The sequence below is a fragment of the Jaculus jaculus genome, chromosome 5 (assembly GCF_020740685.1).
Source record: "Jaculus jaculus isolate mJacJac1 chromosome 5, mJacJac1.mat.Y.cur, whole genome shotgun sequence".
Classification (NCBI taxonomy): Eukaryota; Metazoa; Chordata; class Mammalia; order Rodentia; family Dipodidae; genus Jaculus; species Jaculus jaculus.
This window is the reverse complement of record NC_059106.1, coordinates 128,581,215-128,605,265: the sequence shown is the minus strand read 5'-3', so window position 1 is coordinate 128,605,265 and position 24,051 is coordinate 128,581,215. Positions and strand designations below refer to the sequence as shown.

General features: G+C 39.5%; 1 protein-coding gene across 1 annotated transcript in view; it reads right to left on the bottom strand.

Annotated features, from left to right (window-relative positions):
• The window catches only part of Atp13a5 (ATPase 13A5), a 124,631-nt gene that overhangs the window by 6,000 nt on the left and 94,580 nt on the right, over window positions 1–24,051 (bottom strand). Inside the window, exons 21-27 of the mRNA XM_004654259.3 lie at window positions 23,425–23,504; window positions 20,988–21,030; window positions 18,962–19,071; window positions 15,130–15,226; window positions 12,897–12,969; window positions 4,978–5,152; window positions 2,774–2,976 (exon numbers count right to left, since the gene is read on the bottom strand). Coding sequence (XP_004654316.2) covers window positions 2,774–2,976; window positions 4,978–5,152; window positions 12,897–12,969; window positions 15,130–15,226; window positions 18,962–19,071; window positions 20,988–21,030; window positions 23,425–23,504 — 781 coding nt within the window. The remainder of the gene's footprint in view (window positions 1–2,773; window positions 2,977–4,977; window positions 5,153–12,896; window positions 12,970–15,129; window positions 15,227–18,961; window positions 19,072–20,987; window positions 21,031–23,424; window positions 23,505–24,051) is intronic.

The window sequence follows — 24,051 nt, the reverse complement described above, 5'->3', positions numbered from 1 at the left end:
TTCTAAAACCTTTCCCATTTAGAATCACTAGTTATGTATTTTGTAACTTTTTAGTTTTTCTTCAAGCTTCAAGTCACTATGACATCAACAGTCGAATTCTTATGCGGTCCTTGTATATGAAAGTACTTCATAGACACTATTAAAGTCGTAGCTACTGAATAGCCCTCCTTATAACATAAATTTACCACTGAAAATAGGGGCTACAGAAAATTAAAATAGAAAGAAGTATCTTAATTTATGAGAAGAGTCAATGGTATGTTCAAATATTGAATAATAATTTAGAAAATTATGAGAAATTCCAAAAGAAGTATATATATGGAAAATATAATTAATGGATAACCTAGCATGCTTTCAAATTCTTTTATATACCATCCATATAAAAAGTAGATAAGAACAAAGAGAGTTTGAAGGATATAATTGAAGGAAATCACTTTAATACAGAAACTATACATTTCTAATTTAAAATGGAAGCTTAATAGCAGACTTAGTTAGAAAATTAGAGTTTGTAGTTTCTGACATGTGCTATACAAAACTGAAGTAATTTCCAAAGCAGATTTGAAAGACATGATTGCTTAATCACAACTCACAACAATCAAAATAAATATTGGTGGCCAAGTTTAACTGAAAAACCTCCAAATGAACAAAAAGGAAGCTTCTTAACATCTGTTGAATCAAAAACAGTATTTATAAACTTGAGGAAAAAAAGCAGTAGTGGAAAGTGAAAACAAAATTCCCTCCCTAACAACTAAAATTTACTAATCTGTATATGATTTAGCCAAAGAGGAAATCAGGCCAAAGTTGGGGTTTTGTGAGAACATAATGAGTGTAATACAAACTACAGTTGTTTGCCTTCAATGCTTTTCCAATTTTATAAGAATAAAGAAAAATGGGGCAGGGAGATCACTCAGTTGTTAAAGGTGCTTGCTTGCAAAGCTTGCTGGCCCAGGTTTGGTTCATATTAAAACCAGATGCACAAAATGGCACATGTATCTGGAGTTTGTTTGCAGCAGTAAGAGGCCCTGGGCACCTATTATCTTTTTCTTTCTATATCTTGCTTCTTATAAATAAATACAATGTTTTAAAATAATATAGAAAAATTAGTAGGTTGTAAAGCAAACTTAAACATTAGAAAATCAAAGGAAAATAAGAAGAGGAAAAAAGTTTTAAGAAATGAGATATTTTATATATGTAAAAGTATTAGATCTGAGAGCTGGTTCTTTAAAAAAGGAATAACTAAAGATGTTCAAGTTTCAAAAAGAAAAGAGAAAGGCTGTTATGCTTTGGGTCTGAAATGACCCCCAAAATTTATCTACTGAGAGCTGATCTTCAATTCAGCGTAGAGGAAAAGCTTCTAAAGCTAATTAAATAATAATTAATGAACCTACTGATAGGCTCACAGCTTAATGAGCTATTGGGAAGTGATAGAAACTTTAGTCAGAGGAAGCAAGTCAGTGGTGGGAAGGATGTGACCTTGAAGGCTATATTTTGTTGGTAGATTCTCACTCTTTCCTCCTCCTCCTCTCCCTCCTCCTCCTCCTCCTCCTCTTTCTTCTTCTCTCTCTCTCTCCTGCATCCTGGCCTTACATCGTGTGAGAGGCTTTGTCCCACCATTCATTCCCATCTTGATGTCTGCCTCACCACAGTCCCATAAATAAAAGGGCCAAATAATCCCAGACTGGGATCTCTGAGACCATGAGGCAGAATTTCTTTTTCAGCTGTTCTTAGGTATTTTGTTGCTGTGATGTAAAGCTGGCTAAAATGCATAAGTACAACTAAGAAGAGATTATATGAGTTGCAAAAGATATTTAAAACTACAAGAAAATCCTGTTCAAAACTAAATTCGATAATACCAAGTGACACTATCCTGTGGACAAAATATGCAATTAAAAATAATTTTATCCAAATCGTGGCAGCAGGACTGATAAGTCAAGTGCTTCAGCTCCTGATGTGGATGACCCAGAGGCATTCCAAGCTCTAGCCTAACTGGATGCCTCAATGCAACCATGGTCCCTTTGTGGACTCTCCTGTTCAAAGACTGTCATTCATGCAATTCACACCTAAAGACTGAATTTTATCTGCTTTGAAAATGAACTTCTCTCGCTATTCAGAAGTAACAAATATGTCAGTCAGTTTTGTATTTAGGTATGTATTGGTAGCAGGGATGTCTTCATAATTTTCAGAGATTATGCATTCTCCATGAATACTTTTGTATTGCTGCTTGTAAATACGCATTTCCAAACTTGAAATACAGGTGTGAACAGTGTGTAAAAAAATAAATAAATAATTATAAATGAGACCAACCTAAGTGAATCCTTTAAGATTATCAACTTGCATTTGAGTTGGTTAAAAGCCTTTTCAAAGTCTGTGCTTAAAATGACTCTTGACTCTCAGTAGGACAGGGCTCATTTGACTTTGAAATAATGTCTGTGTTTATTTTTTTTTTATAATTTTTGTTTTTCCTCATTGTTTTTTCCACGTCAGGGTCTTTCTTTAGCTCAGACTGACCTGAAATTCATGATGAATTCTCAGGATGGCCTCGAACATGAGACAATCCTCCTACCTCTGCCTCCTAAGTGCTGGGATTAAAGGTGTGCACCACCACGCCCAGCTATTTTCTAAGTGAGCTTCTGCCCACAGGTGTTCCCGTCTATGGCCACTACCTTCAGTGATCATGCCAGAGGGTCACAGTTATGTTCTTCTTTGCTTGTGAACTGCAATGCTGAGAAAGGTGAAAGAACAGGACAATATTAAGAATAAAACCTTGCATACTTACAGTTTGTGTAGATGGGTTTTCGAAATGGTTTTCCCTTAGAAAAGATAAACGCTACTGTGACACAGTTGAAGGTGATGATGGGCCACAGTGTGGTGCTCTCAAAGCTTAGAACTGAGCCAGGAACCATTGTTGCATTTCCGGTCCAGCTTTTTTCCAAATTCACATTGGTTGAGTAATTACTTTGGTTGGCTAGAAGGCACTCACTACAAAGAAAGAAAAAATGCCAGCAGTTAGGAGATCTTCTAGTCTATTTTTAGCCATCAGGTGAAACTTGATAGCTTAATCACTGCCAGGCGATTTCAGCTTTCAATCTGTTCCAGCTGGTAAGTACCAAGACTTATGTTCATATCTTGTAATGACAAAGCAAAAATTTTAAAAAAATTGAGAAGTCAAGAATTTTCTTTGGCACTGTATTGAGAACAAGTATTCCATCTTGAAAGGTTTTAGATGGCAATTTTCTCTTGAATTCCTTTCAAGTTAAATAGTAAATGGGCTATGTAAATGTGTGTGTGTGTGTGTGTGTGTGTTGTAAGCCTCCTGACTTGTGTCTTGAGTTTGCCTCCCTTCTTCACCCTCTCCTCAAACATCCCAGGAATCCTCCTAAAGCTCCAAACACAGCATTCTTGGTTATGGGGGTCTCTGCTGTAGTCTGCTGACAAATTAAGGTAAACTCAGACAGACTTAAACCTTCACATTCTGATCTCAAACACCTTTCTAGTCTTTTCTTTGGCTCTCTTCCCATGATCCTTACATTCCTACACCATTCTTTCCCTATTCCTCAAATACTACAGGCTGCAAGCTTGTGGCTAGTAGCCATGGCAATGAATTGAGCAGAACAATATAGTGATAGCCAGGTCTGTGGTTATGGAACAGTTGATTCCTCCTAGCAGAAGGACTGAGGGAAGGGTCACAGGACCCTCACCGTGGATTCTATCCATTACTTTCTCCTGGCCTTCCACAGCTGCAAGTGATCTTGAGAGATGCAAAAAGAGTATTCATACAGTTTCTATGAGGCTATCATTAATTTAATGTTGAAGTGGGACTTTGTAGCGATCAGCTGCCTTATGGTCACCCACAGTCCTGTAAGTAAGCCCTCGCCCATTCTCTGTTGAATAAGCCTAGTCCCCTAGCTTTTTAATTTTAACAGTCATTTGAAAACCCAAAAATAATTTAGGCAAATCTCCCTTGTATATCTATGTTAGGTTCTAGCAAACTATGTCCTACAGACCATGTCCAACTCACCACCTGTTTTTATAAAGTCTTATTGGAAGGCAACCACCACTCACTTAAGTATATATTGCCTATGGCCAATTTTGTTCTGTAATAGCATTATCGACTAGACTAGTTACAACGGAGATCTTCCAACACAGAGCACCTACAATATTGCCCTCTGACTCTGCACAGTACTCTGAACTGTTTGCCAACACTGGGTGTATATGAAATGTAAGCAACTAGGATATGGACACATTCACACTGCTAACCACCTACTACATCAACAACTAGTTTGACAGATCTTTTCCCATGCACTTGACTTAGCTCACCCACTGTGTTCTTTTCTGTTGTTGTTTGGTTTTTGTTCTTTTGAGGAAAGGTCTTGCTTTCTAGCACAGACTGACCTGGAATTCACTATATAGTCTCAGGGTGACCTTGAACTCACAGCAATCCACCTACCTCTGCCTCCTGAGTGCTGGGATTAAAGACGAGCACCACCACACCAAGCTTCAGCCACTGTGTTCTGTATTATTTATGACTTGTAGTATGAAGATGCCACTTTTATGAATATTGTAGGGTACATGTTCATAGCAAGATGGACAATGTTATTGTGTACTCTTAAAAATGCTGTGAATATGTGGTATGTGTGTGCATTGTTGTATATCGACCTGTGTACATGCCATAGAAAATGTGGATGCCATATGACAGCCTCGGGGGTCTGTCCTCACTTTCTACCTTGTTTCAGTTAAGGTCTCTTGTTTGCCAGGCTAGTTGGCCCACAGTCTTCTGGGGAGTCTCCTGTCTCCCCCTCCCACCTCACAGTCAGAGCACTGTGATTACAAAAGGTTGTGCTACTGTGTCTGGCCTACATAGGTGCTGGAGATCTGAACTCAAGTCCTTAGACCTGAGCAATAAGCCCTTTATCATCCCCAGCCCTTATTGTATGTATTTAAATAACGTGTTCCAAAGGAAAACAAAGAAGATAAACTCACCTGTGTTTATAGACCTCACAGTACCAGGGCTGCTGCTTCACATAGAGAAATGCACACACCTGCACGATGCTGGTGAAGCAGGAATTCAAAAAGATCGAGAGCAGCAGTGGAGGAGAAAGTAGTTGCCCTGCTGGTCGATATGGAGCCAACTTGGGGTATGCATGAGTTGAACTCACTGAAAGACAAGTGTTTCTTCCTTAACCATTTTGCCACTGGGACTAAAAGACAGAGGTGCATATTGTCTTGACTCTGTCATTGGGAATCCACCTGAACATCTGCATCAGCCCATGATCTTGCTGCATATCCATTTCTACCAGCCTTGGACTCATTCATGCTCTGGTTTTGCCTTCAGAAGTAACAGGAATACACTACAGAAGTTCCATAATTAATGCATTCACCATACCACACGATGCTCATAATTTTTCCACAGGCTCAGCATGGATGGTGTGGCAAAAGGGATACGTAGTACTAATATCTCTGAGTGATGATGGGAAACTGGCAGGTTGGGTAACAGAAGTAAGTAGGTATCTGTCTAGACTAATCATTACATGCTGGCTAATTAAAATTAAAATTAAAATTAAGCATGCTCTGTAATAGATACTCAAAACTATGTTTCTTCCTTTTTGAATCTGCATGTAAGTGGAAGATTGCCAGTGCACATTCCATTTTGTCCGAGGGACTCATAAAACAAAAACATTGCTTGTAGATAACTGTTAAAATATATTGCATCCTTGATCCTAATGTTACTTTAAAAAATTCACTTAAATGTATTGGGAATGAGCAGTTAAAAAGAAGAATTATTTTTTAAAACTATGGCTGCATTCTTCTTAGATGCTACATGTTCTAAGAAGTTGAAGAGAGTGAAATGCACTCTATGTATCAGGATAGAGCAAGGCAGAGCATGGGGGAGGTTAGGAACCCTAAACACCATATTTGAAAATTCACATATTCATGTTTCAGTCCTATTTTCCTATCCATCACCTTGCCCATTTCACAGTGTATCTCTGGTCTCTTTGACACATAGAACGAAGTAGAATATACATGCTTGTGTTCACGCATGCAGAAACAGGGTGATAGAAAACTGAATTCAAGTTTGAGATCATGAAGCTGTAAAGTTTTAAGATAATGATGTCAACTCTCTGGTACTTCACATTTCCATGTAAAATCTGTGCTTGCTGCAATGTTTAAATGGTTCTCAAAGGCTCTTCCAACATATTTGTCCTGCAGCTCTATGACTACCCAAGTCTCCACTGTTGACATCTGGTCAGTGTTCTCCCAGGAGAGTGCCAGGGTGCTGTGCAGATAAGGACATCTCATCTTCCCTCCATGCTGAGTCCAGTGAAGATGCAGACAGACTGTGTAGTAAGAAATGCACTGGGCCTTTATCCCCAGCTCTTGAGCTCCTGGGATGCATCCTCGCAATCACTGGCATTTGCTGAGAGGATCATTTTCTTCTTCATGGTAGGCCCTGACAATTTCTATAGAAAATGACTGGTGGAACATCTGAAAGAATTCCTGTTACCAATGTTACTCAGAATACGGCTGGCCATGTCCTAATACCCATCTATGTGATTAAAGATTGGGGCTTTGAGCCACATATCTGCCTGGCCTAGAAGGGAGGATAGAGCTGTAGATGGAGTTCAACCTTGTGGCCAGTGTTTTAGCCAATCATGATTTCATTATGAAACCTCAGTACAGACTCTAGACACTGAAATTTGGTTGTGCTTCCTTTATTGGCAACACACATCATATTGTCACATATCTGTGCCTGGAGGATGATATATCGGCAGGTTCCACAGGGAGGGGACCATGGAAGTCACCTTTCGAACATTCTCAGAGATTGCAAAGGTGTCTCTCTGGCGGGTCTGATTTTTTGGCCTTTGCTAAAAATAAAATTGTAATCCTAAATACATCACTTCTATGATTTCTGTGAGTTACAGAAAATTATTGAACATGAAAGGATAATGGAAACCGTAAATTTGCAGCGAGAAAATCTAAAGTGAAGATTGCCTAGGAACCCTAATATTTCTTCCTGGTGCTTGAAGTGCAGCCAGCCATGTGCCCTCCATCTCTGATGTCTAGTCTCACTCTGGGTCATGGGTATTGGAAGTCTCTGCTTGGAAACCTAGAGGACGTGCACACAGTGGACACTGGTCAGTGGCTGTGCTGCTAGGTCACTGAAGGTAGAGCTGGAGCACTTGGAGTTCCCTCTGTACCCCAGGGTTCAAAGTGGGGTGTGTCTGAGGAATGCATGAGGAGGCTGCGAGTGGGAGGCATGTGCCAACTCATCTCCATGCATACAGCCTCTGCCTCCTCAGTATTGTTTCTCCCACATACCTATTGTAGTTTATGGCCCTCTCTAATACAAGAAATGGGGTAGATTAGGTAATTGGTTTGACAGAGATGGAGTTCATTTGGAATTTCTGCTATGAGTTTGGCCACAGTGATGTTAGCCTTGGTTTCACATATTGTGTGGCTTGCCTTACTGTCTGGCTTCACAGTGTGTGTGTGTGTGTGTGTGTGTGTGTGTGTGTGTGTGTGTGATTTCAATGAAAATATATACTGTATGCACCCTTCATTCTGCCCTAGAATGAAAAGGGTAGAATTGACCTGAGTCAAACTCTATTTAGCCTGATCACAATTAACTTTTCTTTAACATCTTAAAGCTTGGTAAGCAGTCCAGGTCACATGAGTGACAGTCAGCATCTAGACCCATGGACGGTTAAAGTAACTGCTTGGTGACATAAATTGCTAACTTGTGTGTGGGGGGGGGGGAGTATGAGGTTATGCAGCATTATTATGGAACTTGCCCATTGAGTTTTTTATACTATCTTAATTATTTTCATATTACAGACTTCTAATACTTAATGAGAGAATCCATATTCCTGAATATTTAAAAAAAACAATAAAACAATGACTACAGCTTTGTCCAGAAAACGTGCCAAGTGTTTTGTATCAGCTTTTCTTTTTCCTTAAAAAGCAATTCAAAACAAGTAAATTTCAGACAAAGAAATAGAGATTCAGAAAAATAGGTTTCCTGCTTAAAGAAGCAGGGAATAACAGAGTGAGGGTATAAACACAAGACTGTCTGATCACAAAACCCCCATTCTCTGCTTGGCTGCATGGTGCAATGGGATGGATTTCACAAATTAAAAGCCACACTATGAGGAACCCTGGACTACCAGTTGAGATAGCAGTACTGTTTATCAATAGGCAGAAGAAGTTTCTGAACTTCCTAGATTTCCTTAAAATGGTGATGATATATGCTATCAGACTTTGTGCAGAGGAAAACAAACTTCTGAAGTGATATATTATACTCAAAATTAATCACACTCTTTCCTGAGCCCCCATAGCACATTATTCATATTGTTGCTATAGTGCAGGGTGTCTTGCATTAAATCTCATTGTTTACATTTGCATTCAGTGGACTGTGAGCTTTCTCAGGAAAAAAAAAAATCACCTTCTTGCGTTTTATGCCTCTTACTAAACCCAGCACTAAGTTCACTTCATGAGGGGACGTTACCACTTAAAATTCTACTCTCTATATAGTCTTTAATTGTGGAGCATCATTTGGATGTCACAAAATTGATTTATTTTTATATTATGAACAGTAAAATTCTTATAAGCCACATTTTAAGAGACTCATAAATCCAGCTAAACTACATGCAAATTTTTGAGTATGCCTCCTGAAATTACAAAGGTGAAAAGATCTACACTTCCATCAGATTCTCCAAGGAGACCATGACCCAGAATAAGTTAGGAACCATTGGATGGCATGACCCAGAGTAAGTCAGGAATCATTGGATGACGTTTATGTCAGATGCATGTATGTAACGGAGGAATTTCTTCCCATGCTCACATGTTCATGTGTGGCTTCCTGCCCTATACTATATTTGGTCTAACTAGAGCTTCATGGACCCACCTTTATTCACTGAAATGACAAAATTAAAAGTGAGAATCTTACCATGTTAGGTCAATAAATTTTCTTTCCAAAACACATATAAGTGGAACAATGAGAACATGAGCTCATTAACTTTGGGGAGGCAAGCAGAAAAGCTATATAGAGCCTTACCCTACTGCCACCTCTTAGGAAAATTTGCAAAGTACATTAGTAGAGGACATCAGATTGAAACCACAAGATTTGGGTTAAATAGTAGGGAAGATGGCTGCTTGAAAATAAAAAAAAAAAAAGCTTCACTTTTGACCCTTTAGCATAGTAGCCTTCCTCAGAACAATGGGCTTCAGAGTTTCTGCCTGTAATCACTTTGGAACATTATTGTTTTAAGCTCCTCTCTCCTATCTACTCTTCACTAGTTTGGTTACTGTTGAAGGGACAAAGATGTTGCTGGCACAAACTTTGACACAGATTAGAGTCATACTGGACTCCAAGATATACACTTCCCCAATTGACTTCCCACTTGACATTGTTTTTCCCCTTGGTTTTCTTGCCAACATATCATAACATCATATCTTGTCTTGTTAACTGCATCTGTTGCCTAAAATCATGCAGGAACAAGGCACAGTATGTATATATAGGTAAGAACATAAAAGAATTATGATGACAATGTCTTTTCCCAGTACTAAACCTTCACCTGGGGACTTAGAACTGCGAGGGGCCTCTATGAGAGCCATAGTGCAGTTATATTTCCCACGAGCCAATAACTCCTAAAGGACTCATTGAATAGCAATGTTCAGTCTGGAAGTCAAGACTCTGATCTGGCCTAACTCACTTTCCACACTGGATCTCTTGCTGCTTCTTTTGGCTTATCCAATAATGTGATTAAATTGATAAACTCATATATCATTGTTATCAGCTGTCTCTTGCTCATACTGCTGTCTACTTCTTCAAAGCCTTCCTTCTAGTAAAAGCTTTTGAGAATTTATCTACCCTTCTTGTACTGGTATGAATCCCATTTCCTTCCGTGATGCCATTCCTACTATTTCTTTCCTCTCACCAACACTATTGTCTCACTAACCCCAGATATCAGAAACAATTTCTCCTTTTGCAAAACTCCCAAAGCACCTGCTATTATGAACCACTCTCTACTTGGAATTTGTATCTCATTCACTCATGTATGTGAATTTCCCACTGATGTTTAGACTGAGTCATCAGCCCTCGTAAGCACCAGATATCCATGTGACCAATATAAAATAAGAGAAGAATGCTAGTGTATGAGGATGAACAGTGATTTCCTATTTTGTGTCTCACTGTCCCACATATTTTAATGCAGTGAGTGATAAGTGCCAGCTTATCAAGAAGATAGACAGTGGTGATATCTTCATAGTACCTGCATAGACCCATCTGGCCCTTCCACAACACACACTTGCCCCAACAAGAATCTACAGCGATCATCAAGGGATACTTTAAGGATAAATAACAGGAGTATCATCAGGGTTGCTACAACTCAATTACAGGAAGTCATAACAACCACTCTAGGGAAGACAGGACATGATTTTGAGTGATGTTTGTTGGCTTTATTCACCCCATGATAATCAAGAAGACAAATAAGAAAGCTATGAAGGTAAGGTATATATCTAGTATTTTAGAGAAGTAGAAGCCATGGAAATGAGCCAAGCTAGAGCTATCCTGGAAGGATGGGTCTTTGTGCTAGGTAAATACCTCCAGGAGACAGTTGAAGAAAAGATTCATGATGGGTCAGAAAGAAAGGAGCAGAATAGTTCAGAGCACTCCACAGGAAACTCCAAAGAGCTCACCAGTGAGTCCTGTACACATGGCCTGTGTGTCAATGCTGGCCATTTTAGAGGGTACTTGCAGGATGGAGTTACCACACCAGGAAGAAGAGTACTGCTCTGGTTGCACTGACTCCCTGAATTCAGCAGGAGAAGAATAGGCAATGCCATAGGAAAGTACAGAGGCATCTGTATCCTTCTCTCCCACTTCTAGCTCAAAGCAATAGGTCATATTTAATCCAGGAAACAAAAAGCTTTAAATTAGATGTAAACAAAAAATGCTAATTTACAATCCCTGGATTTCTCATATCTAAAACTAAAATCATCATATACCTGAAACTGACCAGGAAATGATCTGAGGATTGATTGAGCTTCCTGGGATGGGTGAACAACATTTGAAAACAGAGGGTAAAAGTTAAGAATGAACAAAAAGGTTGTCTCCTGACACTATCTATTCCTTCCTCACCCTTCTATTCAGAATTCATCTCATTTACTGAGCCAGCCACACAAGTGGGAAATGATCACTGGATAATGTGCAGTTGTTCTGATGGAGTAATGTGCTTCTGATCTATCAACCTGTGGAGAGCCTCTTCTCCCAGAGGTAGTCACTTCCCTGCCTGGACTCATTCCAAAATGCCCACTGAGCTCATGCTCAAAGGAGAGGCTGCATTTCACATGGCATGAGAATTACCTTGGAAATGGGCAAAGTAGCCCACCTCTATGGGTGAAGCTCAGAATAACTTGTTAAAGGTTGTATACTAATGCTGAAGCTGGACTAGAGAACTGCTATCCATGTTTAAGTTCCTAATAACACCAACCCAGTGGAGACCATTTCAATTTTTTTTTAACTGTCCACCAAGTTGGCCAATCTTCCCAGAAGTGGCAAAAGGAGAAGTACACTGTGAGAACATTTGGTGTCTTTTTTTTTAAACATATTTACTTTATTTATTTTCAGGAGAAAGAGAGAAAGAATGGGTGCACTAAGGCCTCTAACCACTGTGAACATTCCAGATGCATATGCCACTTTATGCATCTGGCTTTATGGAGACACTGGGCTCTGCAGACAAGTACCTTAATGGCTGAGCCATCTCTCCAGGCCACATTTGGCTTCTTATGAGTGTACCCTACATGGTGACATGTGCTTAATAAGCATTATGCCGCATGCGCCTCAGAAACCTGCAAGGATACTTCATGTGAGGGATTGCACGTGTCTTCAATATCTTGGCAAAGGTCAGAGAGACTGGCAGTGCTAGAAGAGAGACTTGGCCCTGCCCCATGAAACTGCCTATGAGCGTAGCTTCTGTAACCTCTTAGCATCATTTATAAATGAATCCTGAAAATCAGTTAAAAATATCCAACATAATAGAAACAATAGCACGGATTCAGAATTGCTCATACATATGAATATTAATAACATGCAGAAAATATTTAATGGTCACCGAATAGACATCGCAACCCTAATAACCAAAATTGATATTACTTATATCTCAGACACTGGTAAATTTTGTCATTGGGCAGATATAATAAATGACTTCAGCATCAATTTTGTGTTTTGAGATGCTACACAGAGGTTATTAATATCCTGCCCAGATTGATATTTTATCTGTTATTTTTCATAACACCTCAAGGCTGGACAAAGGAAAGGAGGTGACAATGCCATTCCTTTTCTGTGTTCTCCATGGAAGCAGTCACCTTTCTGACTTACTAAGAGTTAGTACCAAGCCTCGAGTTCCTTGGCCACAAGTGCTTTGTGAGAGCATCTCACAGAAGGGAATGCAGCTTGCTCTAAGCTACCCCTTGCTTTTGAAAGAATTGTGCTGGGGTAAAATGTTAGCACTTGTTCTCACACATCAAAGACCTCACAAAAACAAAAAGTCTAGTTTCATGTCAGTGTGGAGCAGAGTTGAATAATGGAAAGTGACGTTTGGATTTAAAAACAGTTCCCTTTATATAGTTCTTATTCATTTTTCTATGTATAGGACACCAACCTAGAGACAACTCAGAATATGTGGACAAGGTCGTGAGGCAGAGGCCTGTCTGTTATTGGATTATTTTATTGCCAAATCTAGAGATGTTAATCCTCAATGTATTCACATGTCACTTTCAAAATATTCCTAGGCAATGAGGTTTTAGTAACGAGTGTACCACTTTCTCAGAAGTTACTTGCTTGTTTCTAGAATTTCACAGATAGATACAAACAAAATATCTAACTTTGCTAGAGTGCTTACTTGTCAAGCAGACCATCAACGTGATAGCCACATCCTGCAAGAGATACTGGTAATTCCCAAAGAGCTGCAGTTGCTAAAAAGAAAGAGAAGTCCACGTAAGTGTGGTTTCTGTCATTGTAACATTTTTTTGTCATTCCTCATATTCATTTTTTAATATTTATTTATTTTTATTTGGAAGATAAAGAAAGAGGCAGAGAGAGAGAAAGAGAGAGAGAGGAGAGTGAGAGAGGAGAGAGAGAGAATGGGCATGCTAGGACCTCTATCCACTGCAATGATTAACTCCAGATGCATGTGCTATCTTGTGCACCTGGCTTACATGAGCACTGGGGAATGGAACCTTGTTCCTTTGGCTTTGCAAGCAAGTGTTTTAACTACTAAGCCATATCTCCAGCCCCGTATTCTTGATATTCTTTTTAAGCACTTAAGAGGCAACTGTTGTTTCTCTTACATCTTCAGAAAGGAAACACTGACCTGAAGTCTCTTGTATTCTCTTTACATGGAATGAGATCAATCACTCTTTACCCAGTATGCAACTTAATTCTTCAACAGCAATGACTCTGTCACAACAGAGCTACCTATTGGCCACATGAATTCATTCTAGCTGGTGTCATCTCTGCCAGTATGGCAGAATCCTCCAAGTGGGGCTTCTAAGTTTGAAAGTTCCCAGTGGAATTTTAAACTTCAAATTTAATGTCAGGCATCCATCTATCAACCTGCATGGCTCTCCACTCCCAACTATGAACTGAGGTCATCATATAGCTCTTCTGTCATCCATTCACTGCCCCAAATGAACAAGTGCTTCCCTGCATCAGCTATTGCAAACTTCAACCTCATTACCCCTGTCCTTCTGAGGTTTCACTAGACACAAAACTTCACTTTGAATCCTTGCTCTCCGGGAGCCGACGTGCTGGCCCTCTTGAAGCTTGGTGAGGTTATCTGCTTCATGTCTCCTGGCTGTAATCCAGCTCTGAGCACATTTTAGCCCAGATTTATACACATGAAAATATGGCTAGTCTCTCAGAAGGAGACCCCTAAGCCCTACTAGCATCCAGGCTGAGGAGCTTGAAGGACACTCTTATCCAGTTCCAGAAGACAGGTACGGATGGTGTCTGAGAGACTATGGTTCTAACCCCATCCCTGTAACCTTTAGGTCTGCTTTCAGCTCTATGAGGAACTGCAGTAAGTTCATCAGCGCCTCCCCCAACCCTCAACTCCTTCTGTGTTCTTTCTTTACTTCCTCTTCTCCATTCCCTTTCTTTTCCCTGCAGAACAGAGCAAGGAAACCTCCAGCGATAATTTCAGTCTCTACTCTAAAAACAGCTTTTGCAGAACTGTGGAGGGCTTTGAAAATCAGTCAGGCCAACTTCCCAAAGGCAGGAATCGACCAAGGACAAGGCCTACTTTGTGTTTTGGATGGAGGTAGGACTTAAATCCCATTCTTAATCTCCCCACCTAGATACCCCTTAACCTTCTCTGTGTGTCCTTACTAGCATAATCCATAAGAGATGCCAGTCTGAAGTCCTCTCATTCACTACTTAAATGTCCTCTGAAAGCAAATAAATTAAATAATTCTTTTCCCAGTGTTCTTTGACCCGGTTGGATCATTTTACTATAGAGTAAGCTATGCTTACAATAAAGAGGATTACTTTCCATCTATACAGTTCCTTCATATAGCCAAATTATTCTTAAATGGTTATAATCATTTATGTTTAAGAATCTTTTTCTGTTTTAAAGAATTGCTAACTCTTTGCTAATGGAATATCTAACTATATTAAGTTATGAGTAGGTTCAAGAAACAGGATCTTCAAAAAAAAACCAAAAAACATTCCAGTCCTTCAAAATCAAATTCAACAACTTATTTCCTTTTTATCTCTTTTCAGTCTTTTGCCAAACTTGTTCCACAGTTGGAGTTGGATCCATTTCCCACTGAGTTATATTTAGGCTGCTCAGAAGAGATCTTCAGACTCCAAGGGAAGAACTGGGAACTCGTAGAGGTCAAGAGTCTCAAATTATCTAGAGAAAACCAACACCCCAGAAACCAAATCCACATGTACTTGCTTCTACCTTGCAGTTTGATGTAGCATCACACTGGGTTCTGGAGTCTGTGGATATTTATTTGAAGAAATGCTACACATTTATGAAACATTAAATCCCATGGAGTAGCCACATACCAAAGACCAAACTGCAGATATAAATGCAATTAGAACTGGGAAGAAAAGAGTTTGGTTCATACCCAGTAGAGTAGTGATGTTCCCACAAACTGGATGATACCATACATGGTCAAGTATTTAAACACTCCAAAGGATGAAACCAGAGCAGCTCGGCCCTCCCTGTTTAAAGAAAATAAATAAAAATAGCTGGTTATGGATGCTACATGTCTTCTAGTCTCCTTATTCCAAAAAGAGTTCACTTTTCATAGCTTATTAAAAGATGTCCACTTAATTATGAATTCGTTGCTTCACTTCTTTATTTTTTAAGGTTTTTTACTTGACAACTTCCATAATTATAGACAATAAACCATGATAATTCCTCCCCTTCCCCCACTACTGTTCTAATTTTATTTTTATATTTTTGCCATGTTGTTGATCAAACCCAGGGGCTTACATATGCTAAGCAAGCACTCTACCACTGAACCATAGCCCCAGAAGATTACTTAACATTTCATTCATTTGTTCATTCTCTCCTTTAGACATTACCTCCCTTGTTGATTCTTGACTCACTGCTATTTAGGCCTTATGAAATAGCAATGTTATACAAAGAGTCACAAAGAACATGAAATGAATCAGGCACAGTTCTTTGCATGAAATAAGAAGATTACCATGCATATTATAAATGAACTAAGAGGATTACCATGCATATCACAGCACAATGCAACATTATGAGAAGGTACAAGATATCAAGTACTGACTTGATCATAACTCCTATCTTAACAATACATGCTTCCTGGGAAATTGAATGTGAGTTTTAAAGTCTCAGAGACATATAAAGCTAGAGGATATGTGTGTGCAGATTTTATGAAGCATGGATCTAACTCTAAAATTTACGATAGAATGGGTCTTGCTGGCCATGATATTGCAGAAAGAGCCTAGGGTGATAATCTGAGCTGGAATGAGATCACATGATCAAGGCTACTATAGAAACTACAGATTACAAATCACAGACTCCTCTGAACAAACTCCACTTGAGCTATTATTATGTTAGCTGACCTTTTTTTAAATAGTTGAGTATGATAAGAGTTCAGGAGAAGACAATGTGAAGAAGTGGTCATGATAGCTCTTCAGTCTCCTCTTGCCAAGGCAAACATGAACTTACATGGGAGGGAGACATGCTTTGTTCCTAGGCCCCAGTGACATGGACGTGTGCTGTTCAAAGAAGTGGCTAACTATACAGAGACATAAAAGAAAACCTAAAAGCCAAATTACTAACCACTTTGTCTCATGAGATGGTTAGGGTGGGAGATGGACCAGGGTACTTTGGACAGATGTTTCCCACCAGGCCCAGAAATGTCACCCATTGTTTTCAACACAGAGGATGGAGCAGAAACCAAGCTGAGATGCAAAGCAAGTGATCCCTGCATTGTTTTCCCAAGTCTAACATAAAAATTATGATTGCATATTGTTTTCTGCAGTTGCACATAATTTCAAGAAAATTAAGGCTGCCAGATTAAAAATAAAGTGTAAAATATTATCATAACTGCAAGATAAAGGCTGTCTTCATAGGCTTCCAAAATTACTGCTGTTCTTAATGATGGTGAATTTTAAGTAGCTCATACATCTATCTGAAATTCTGTAACATTTATCTCTGATATACCAATCATAGTGCTAGACAAAATGCTTGATGTGGAAATGAGTAAGATATAGCTTTGCTCTGAAGGACTTGAACATTATTCTTCAAAGGATGAAGATTAAACCTACAGACCTGGACCTATGTATATAAAACTGTACCCCATCGCCTCCTTAGATTTCTCCCTCAGGAATAAGCCTGCAACAAGGAAAGCAGAGGATAAAAGGAGCCTAACAGAGCTGAGCCATATGTGTAAAAGTTTTGTGAATCTATGAAGTATAAAAGCAAAGAAACTCTACCTTGAAGTCTTACTAAGCCTTCTGTGTGACTTATATTCTAAACCAGCATTTTGCTTTCATACACACATCATACAATGGGTCACATGTATTAGAAAGAGAATATGAAGTTCAAGTGTCAATGCCTTTCATTGGGACAAGAAGGCTCTTTGAGCCCTACTTAGGATGTCAGTCTCCCCACACAAATCCTCCACGTCTGCTCTTCAAATTAACCACTGTCACTCTCATCTGAGATTACTAACCTATTTCTACACAGAGGTGGAGTTGAGTTTTGTATTTCACCCACCTACAATTCTCTACTAGTTCTTTCTATTTATTTAAGTCCTATGTATTGTTCAATTGTTTGAGTGGCTGAAATCTTCCCTTATGGCTTGCATTAGTATATTGTCTGGATGTTTATTTAGAGCAAATTTATTGAGCTCTTTCCATGTATCAAGCAAGAGATTCTGAGTGTTATAACATACCCCCACACATATATATATGTATACATCTACACACATACATGTATATACATACCTTTGTTTTCAATATACAGACATACATTTGTTTTAACAACATCTAAATATAGGAAGATATAGATCTTTTAAAATATAAATACCAATGTCGATCAAATGTGAATATCAATAACATAACTGTGTAGTCGCCATGACATGAACCAAGACACATATCCTACATTTATATCTTCTACATATCTTGAAGTATCTTTATCTTCTATACCTACAATCTATCTACATTTGTCTTCTTAATTAAAATTACATTCATTCAGGGCAAGGCTCTACCTTATTAATTATTCACTTATTCCCAAACACAACATTTAAAAGAGAACTTCCTGAGTTGTATTGGTGATGGAAATCATCCTTTTATGATCACTGTCTAGCCACCATGGAACAAATCTAAATGAAGATGATAGAAATAATAAGCAAAGGCCTTAGAGAGACTCTGCAAGGAGAAACATACTGTTTTCTTGGTTATAGGTGAAAACAAGACAAGACTCTATAACCTGATTGCTTCTTTTATTTATTCTCTTGAAATGCATACTTTTATATGCTGGATAGTTTCTATAACATTTTTCTCAGGAGTTTGGGATGGAGGAGAATGCAGAAACAGAACACAGTTTAGATAGGTGCCAGAGTCAGAGTCACCAACTCTTGAGTCAACCTTTTTTAAAACAGGGAATGTGGAGTTGGAAAGATGAGCTGCTCTGAGGTTCTAGGAGGTGATGCTGCTAGAGGCTGGGGAAAGACATGGGTACAGATGACCTGAGCTCAGGGACAGAAACATGACATTTAGACCTGACACCTTCTTGCTAGTATGCACTTTGTTCTAAAACACCAAGGGGCCTGCTAGAGAGCTTTGTGGCTGCCTTCTTATTTGGTGATGACTTCCGCTGGCCATAAAGATGACCAACATTTGTTCCCCAGTGCTAAAGAAACAATAGGGGGGAGATTTATGATCAAAGCTTAAAATCTACATTAAATTTAAGTGGAAGTAAGATTAGAAACAAATGGGGGGATAAATGCTTTTACTTTCTTCCCCTTACCTAATGAAACATAATATTTTCTATGTCAACATTTTATATGTTTATGGATTTTCATTTTGGAGAGCTATAGTAGTATTTGGGGCAACCATCTAATGCTGTGTTCTTTTTCTGCATTCTTGCCCATCCAAAACTCCTGAGGAAAATGTTCCAGATAATATCCAGTGTATAAAATATGCATTTATGCATTTCAAGAGAATTAAAAAAAAAGAAGCAACCAGGTTATACAGTCAAGCTTTGAACTATTCACCTGAGAAACCTGCTTATCCCTTTAGGGTCAATAAAAGCCACTTTTGTGGCTTCTGCCACATTCTCAAGCAGCAGCTTTAAAAGCCTTCAGCTATGACTCTGCCCTGGTGTCTATGACTCCCATTTAGAAACCAGTTCCATTCCCAGAGCCAGATAATGAGTCCATGGTCATGGGGGTGGAAAGGGAAGAAGCAGTTTACCTGAGGAGATGAGGCACACACTCAATGTCGGCTGTTTTCGAGGTGAAGGGGGATGCCACGGATGCTTCCTGCTCTGACAGCGAGATGCCCGCATGAGCCATTTTCAAAGCCTGGAATGATCCATCCGAGTCAACCTGTGGTTTCTCAGGCCAGGCTCAAACAACTCAAACGCCGGGAGGCTCTTCATTGCATGATGACTGTAACACTGTGCCTGCCTGCCTCTGTGTCTCGCTTCATGCTGTCTCTCCATCTCCACACAGTCAGCAAGGAAGAAGACCTGACTCCATAGTGATCCAGAGGCAGATGAGTGTGTGTATGCATGTGTGTGTGTGTGCATGTGTGTGTGTGTGTGTGGTGTGTGTGTGCACTTCCACACATGCACATATAATGTACTGGATGTGGTAGATATAGATGTTATTAGGAAATAGACAAACTCATTCACAAGATCTATTAAAGGATGACAGAGTTTGGATGGATATTGACTGGGGATTTTCACCATCTCAGTTCTTACACTTACAGGAAAGTCTTCATGGAAAAACGTCATTATCACCTTTATTTATTCTGCCTGTCCCAGGCAGCCAGCTAGCTGATGATATGGTGTGGACACAGCATCACTACTGGATGCACAAATTAGGTCACACTTATCACAGACACATTTTAGCTGTGTGCTGTCTCACTGAAATGAAGGCATATCCATTCCTCCTAAGGGCTAAAATCTGCCCAGAGATTACACAGAACAGACTGGTCAATAGACAAGTCAGAAAACCCTTCATTCTGAAATAGTGTGGCCATAAAATGAGATTGTGTATTTATATAGTTTCATAGAAATTCAAAGTGCTTGGCAGCATGGTTTGGTATGCACTAGAGTCAAGTTCAATAAATCTTAAATATTTCCTCCCTTTCTTTTCTGCTTTAGTCTTTTGTATCTCTACTGTATAATATAGGATCATCTACCAGATGGTAGAGTTAGTTTGAACATGATTCTTCTAGCAGACAATGAACTCTTTGGGGGACAGAGACTATGCCTTTTTAAACATTATATGCCTAAGGTAACAAATGCCACATAATTAAAAGGAGTGTATATTCAGTCTAGGTTTTAAAGAACAGACTACTAACTAAATTTTGTTCATGAAACATCAGGCAAAAAAAAAAAAAATACAGCAAACCTTTTAGTACGAACACAGTTTTTTAAAGGATGTTGGAGAAAATATTCAAGGAAAGTAAACCACATAACCCAGCTTTGGAAATATAAATCAATCTCTTCTTCCTCCTTCTGCTCCTTTTCCTCTTCCTCCTTTTTTTTAAAGTGCTGGGGGTTGGCGCCCATACATGCTAGGCACATACTCTACATGATCTACATCCACATCCCTGTTATTTCATTCTTATTCCATAATCAGCCATGAAAATATTTCCTACGTACATCATCAATAACATAGACTTGTTTCACCTATATCTTTTGAAGCCCAGAACCTAAAATGTGTACTTCATTTCTATTGCATATGGGAAATAATCAGAGATTTGTTTAATTTTGGTCTTGCTATATTATATAATAAGCAAATAGTTCAGGATTTTACTGAGTTTGACAGTTTAGGGGGGAAGATAATGCTAAAAAACCTCAGCGTCAAAGTTTGGTGAGAATAAATTCCATTTACATACAATTTGAAACATTCATAATGAGTTTCAATCCTTTCCTTCGCTGAGGCTGTATAGGATATTTTCCCTCTGAAGAAAAATGTCACCTTCCTTTTCATACTATTAACATGGAAGGGTTAAACCAGACAATACTGTGAGGTCCCTGCTGGGCCTACATGGCTTCTCCTGGTGTTTCTCATTGCACGGATTGCCAGAAAGCAACTGAAGCAGCTCGTCTCACTCTACTCCCTCTGCTTCCAATCTGCACTCAGGCAAAGCTGGGCAGCCTCGCACGATGAGAAGCTGCTGCTGGTGGAGAGGGGGGAAGAGCAGGCTGCAGGGCTCGGGAGGGTTTTAAAGAGTGCCTGTCTTAGCAGAAGTTATGTCTACTCACCCCACAGTCATTGGCTCCATCTCCACACATGCCCACATAATAGCTGCAGGGGAAAGGATGTGAAAAATTAACAGCTCAGCAGTTCTCTAGAACACTTCCATCATCACTAACTCACCCATGGGTGTGTGTGTGTGTGTGTGTGTGTGTGTGCACAAGTGTCCTGAATATGTGTGGAATAAACTAAAGGAAAGTAACTTGGGGATTCCAGCCCCTGGAGGAAAAGGGACATTTCAGTATTTAAATTGCCTCAAACAGTTGTTGTGAAGCAGAAGTGATACTGCCAATGATGTAATGGCACTCATCACACATTTCAAAAGAAGTTCGGTTTGGTTAGGTCCTCCGTGATCTGGCTCAAGAGCGTGAAGGCATAATGGCAGCCCGTCACACCCATCCTAGTGCTGCTGCTGTGGCCGACTGCCCTGGGATGCTGCTGCTGAGTACTGACACGTTAGCGCGCAGACAGTGGGGCGAGGAACATTTGGAGGATGTCTTCACAGATACACACATATTAAACAGAGTCACACACATATTCCTGATGCATCTCAGAGAGGCAATGAGGTAATAAAAAACCAGGATCTCAGGGAAAGAATAAAAATTTAAGCTGCCACGAGGGAAAAGGAATTTCTTATGCAACGTGCAGCCTTCCTTCTATTATGAGTAAACAACGCATTGTAGGTATTGATGAATGGTAATGCTATAAATGATTCAGTGGCACTTTTTCCAAGAATGGATGATAAAGAATAAAAGCAAAGCTCTCTTAGAATATTGTGGTTAGTTGATACATAAGAAATAACATTTTGCTGGGCATGGTGGCACATGCCTTTAATCCCAGCACTCGGGAGGCAGAGGTAGGAGGATTGCCATGAGTTCGAGGCCACCCTAAGACTCCATAGTGAATTCCAGGTCAGCCTGGGCTAGAGTGAGACCCTACCTCAATAAACCAAAAAAAAAAAAAGAAAGAAATAACATTTTTTTGTAGGTCAAAAATGGTCACATATAGACAAATTTATATGTCTGCCTCTAATACTGCATAGATGAGCATGAAAAACATTTTAACACCATGGATTCAGGAAGAGAATCCAGGAAGCCTTAGGTGCTTTGCCAAAAGAAGTACCATAAAAGGGATGATGGGAAAACTGGGAAGACAGCTCATTCTGAGACAGCATTGCCTTCTCGGGGTAATTTTACTTTAGGGGAATATAGCTTTTCAGAATTGTATATTTAAGTTGATAAAATGTCTCAGGCATTTGAGACAGGTAAAATACTTTCTTCAGCCAATATCCAATAACGAATATCATGTAATCACCAAGTGAGTCATTAAACATTGGTCACTTACCCAACCTGAAAGAAGATGGGAGTTCATTGGTAGTTTGAGACTGCCATAAGGCTTAGGCAATGGACTAGTATAGAGAGAGGCAGCATCCTGATTTTACTTATGACTTATCCACAATTAAATAAAGTCTCACTGCTCCCTGTGCATTATTACTTTTCTAGACTCAGTTGGAGGCAACTGATGGGTAGACCTGGTCTCTGCACAAGACCCCTCTACCCAGGGGTGACTTGGTCACCTGTGCTTTTGAGAGAGGTAACAGAGGACTTTTCTGTAACTTTGAACTCTGGCTGTAATCCATGACAGGTTCCATCCCACTGCATGCCAAGAGTATATGAAATTATTCACATACTTTCTAATAACCAAGATGATAACTTCAGAACTCATATGCTTTCTCATCTTTCCCATTCTGAGCTGGACACACTCCCCATTATTTCTTTTCTCCACATTTAAGCAAACAATCTTTCTGTAAGATAGCTTTCATGGGCCACAAAATAAATGTTTGGGGTAAACAGCTTCTGAAATGGCTCCAAGGGACCCCATCTTCTGGTATGCATGCTGTTAGAAATCCACTCAGTGTGAACATGACCTATTGACTTACTTCTAATGAAGAGAAGACAGAAAAGTTGGTAGGGTATCCCTTCTAAGATTGGGACATGAAACTCACCAACCCTTAATAATCTATCTCCTTTATTCCCTCCTCTGTTTCTTTCTCCTTCTCTTTTTTCTTGCTTTCTTTACTCTGTAGAAACCTGTGGCCACATTAGGCACTTTCTTATCAAATGGCTCATGTCTCAGGGAACTGAGGGAGGCTTCTTCTGACCAGTGAAAGACTGAGGCCTTTAGTTCAACTGCCCACAAGCGACTCAATCTCCATCATGTGGGCGAGGCTGGTGACAGAGCCATCCCCACTAGAAGCCTAAGTTGTCTCAGTTCTTGCTGACACCTGATTCCATCCTGTGAGGGACCCCAGATCCAGGCTTAGCTGAGCCACATCTGACCCAAAGCAACACAAAATAGTCAGTGGGGTTAATGTCAGCCACTAGGGTGAGGAATCTGAGATACAGTGATAGGCAGCAAACACATCTTTCACATCACACCACTTACTTTAACTTCTGAAATTCTTCAATGAGGCTTGATTTCTGCCCAGGAGACATTCTAGCAAAAATGGTTCCATTTACCAGAATCTAAGGAGAAAAATAGCCATTGTGATAAGATTGGGGAGAAGAAGAATTTAAAAATAAGCATCCAAAATAAAATCATTCCTACCTGCCAAAGAAATACAGCACTGGATAGTATATGATTAAATTTCACAGCAGGGGTAAGGTGATGTAGTGCTTTTATGCTGAACTTTCACTTTAAGCCCTTCATCATAATTCTATTACTATTTTTTCTGGGCCATATTTTCCAAGAATGAGTGACCTCTAATTATTAATAATAAACTGAGAAGCAACAGAGCTGAAGAGTAAAATGCTTCAGTTGATACAGTTCTTTTTACTACACACTGGTTACATAGCTGTAGCCCAGACAAAGATGAGAGCAATGGACCAGAAGTCAAAAACCAAGTCTCTTCTTATCCGTGTCCCAACTCCTAGAACTAATTTCAGGCCTGTGACTTAATCTCTCTGAATGTCAGCTTCCCAGTTATACAATGAGGAACTTGAAAAGAGTTTCCAGAAGCCTTTAAGGTCTACATTCTTTAATCCTTGACTGGTAAGGTGATGGAATATTCTG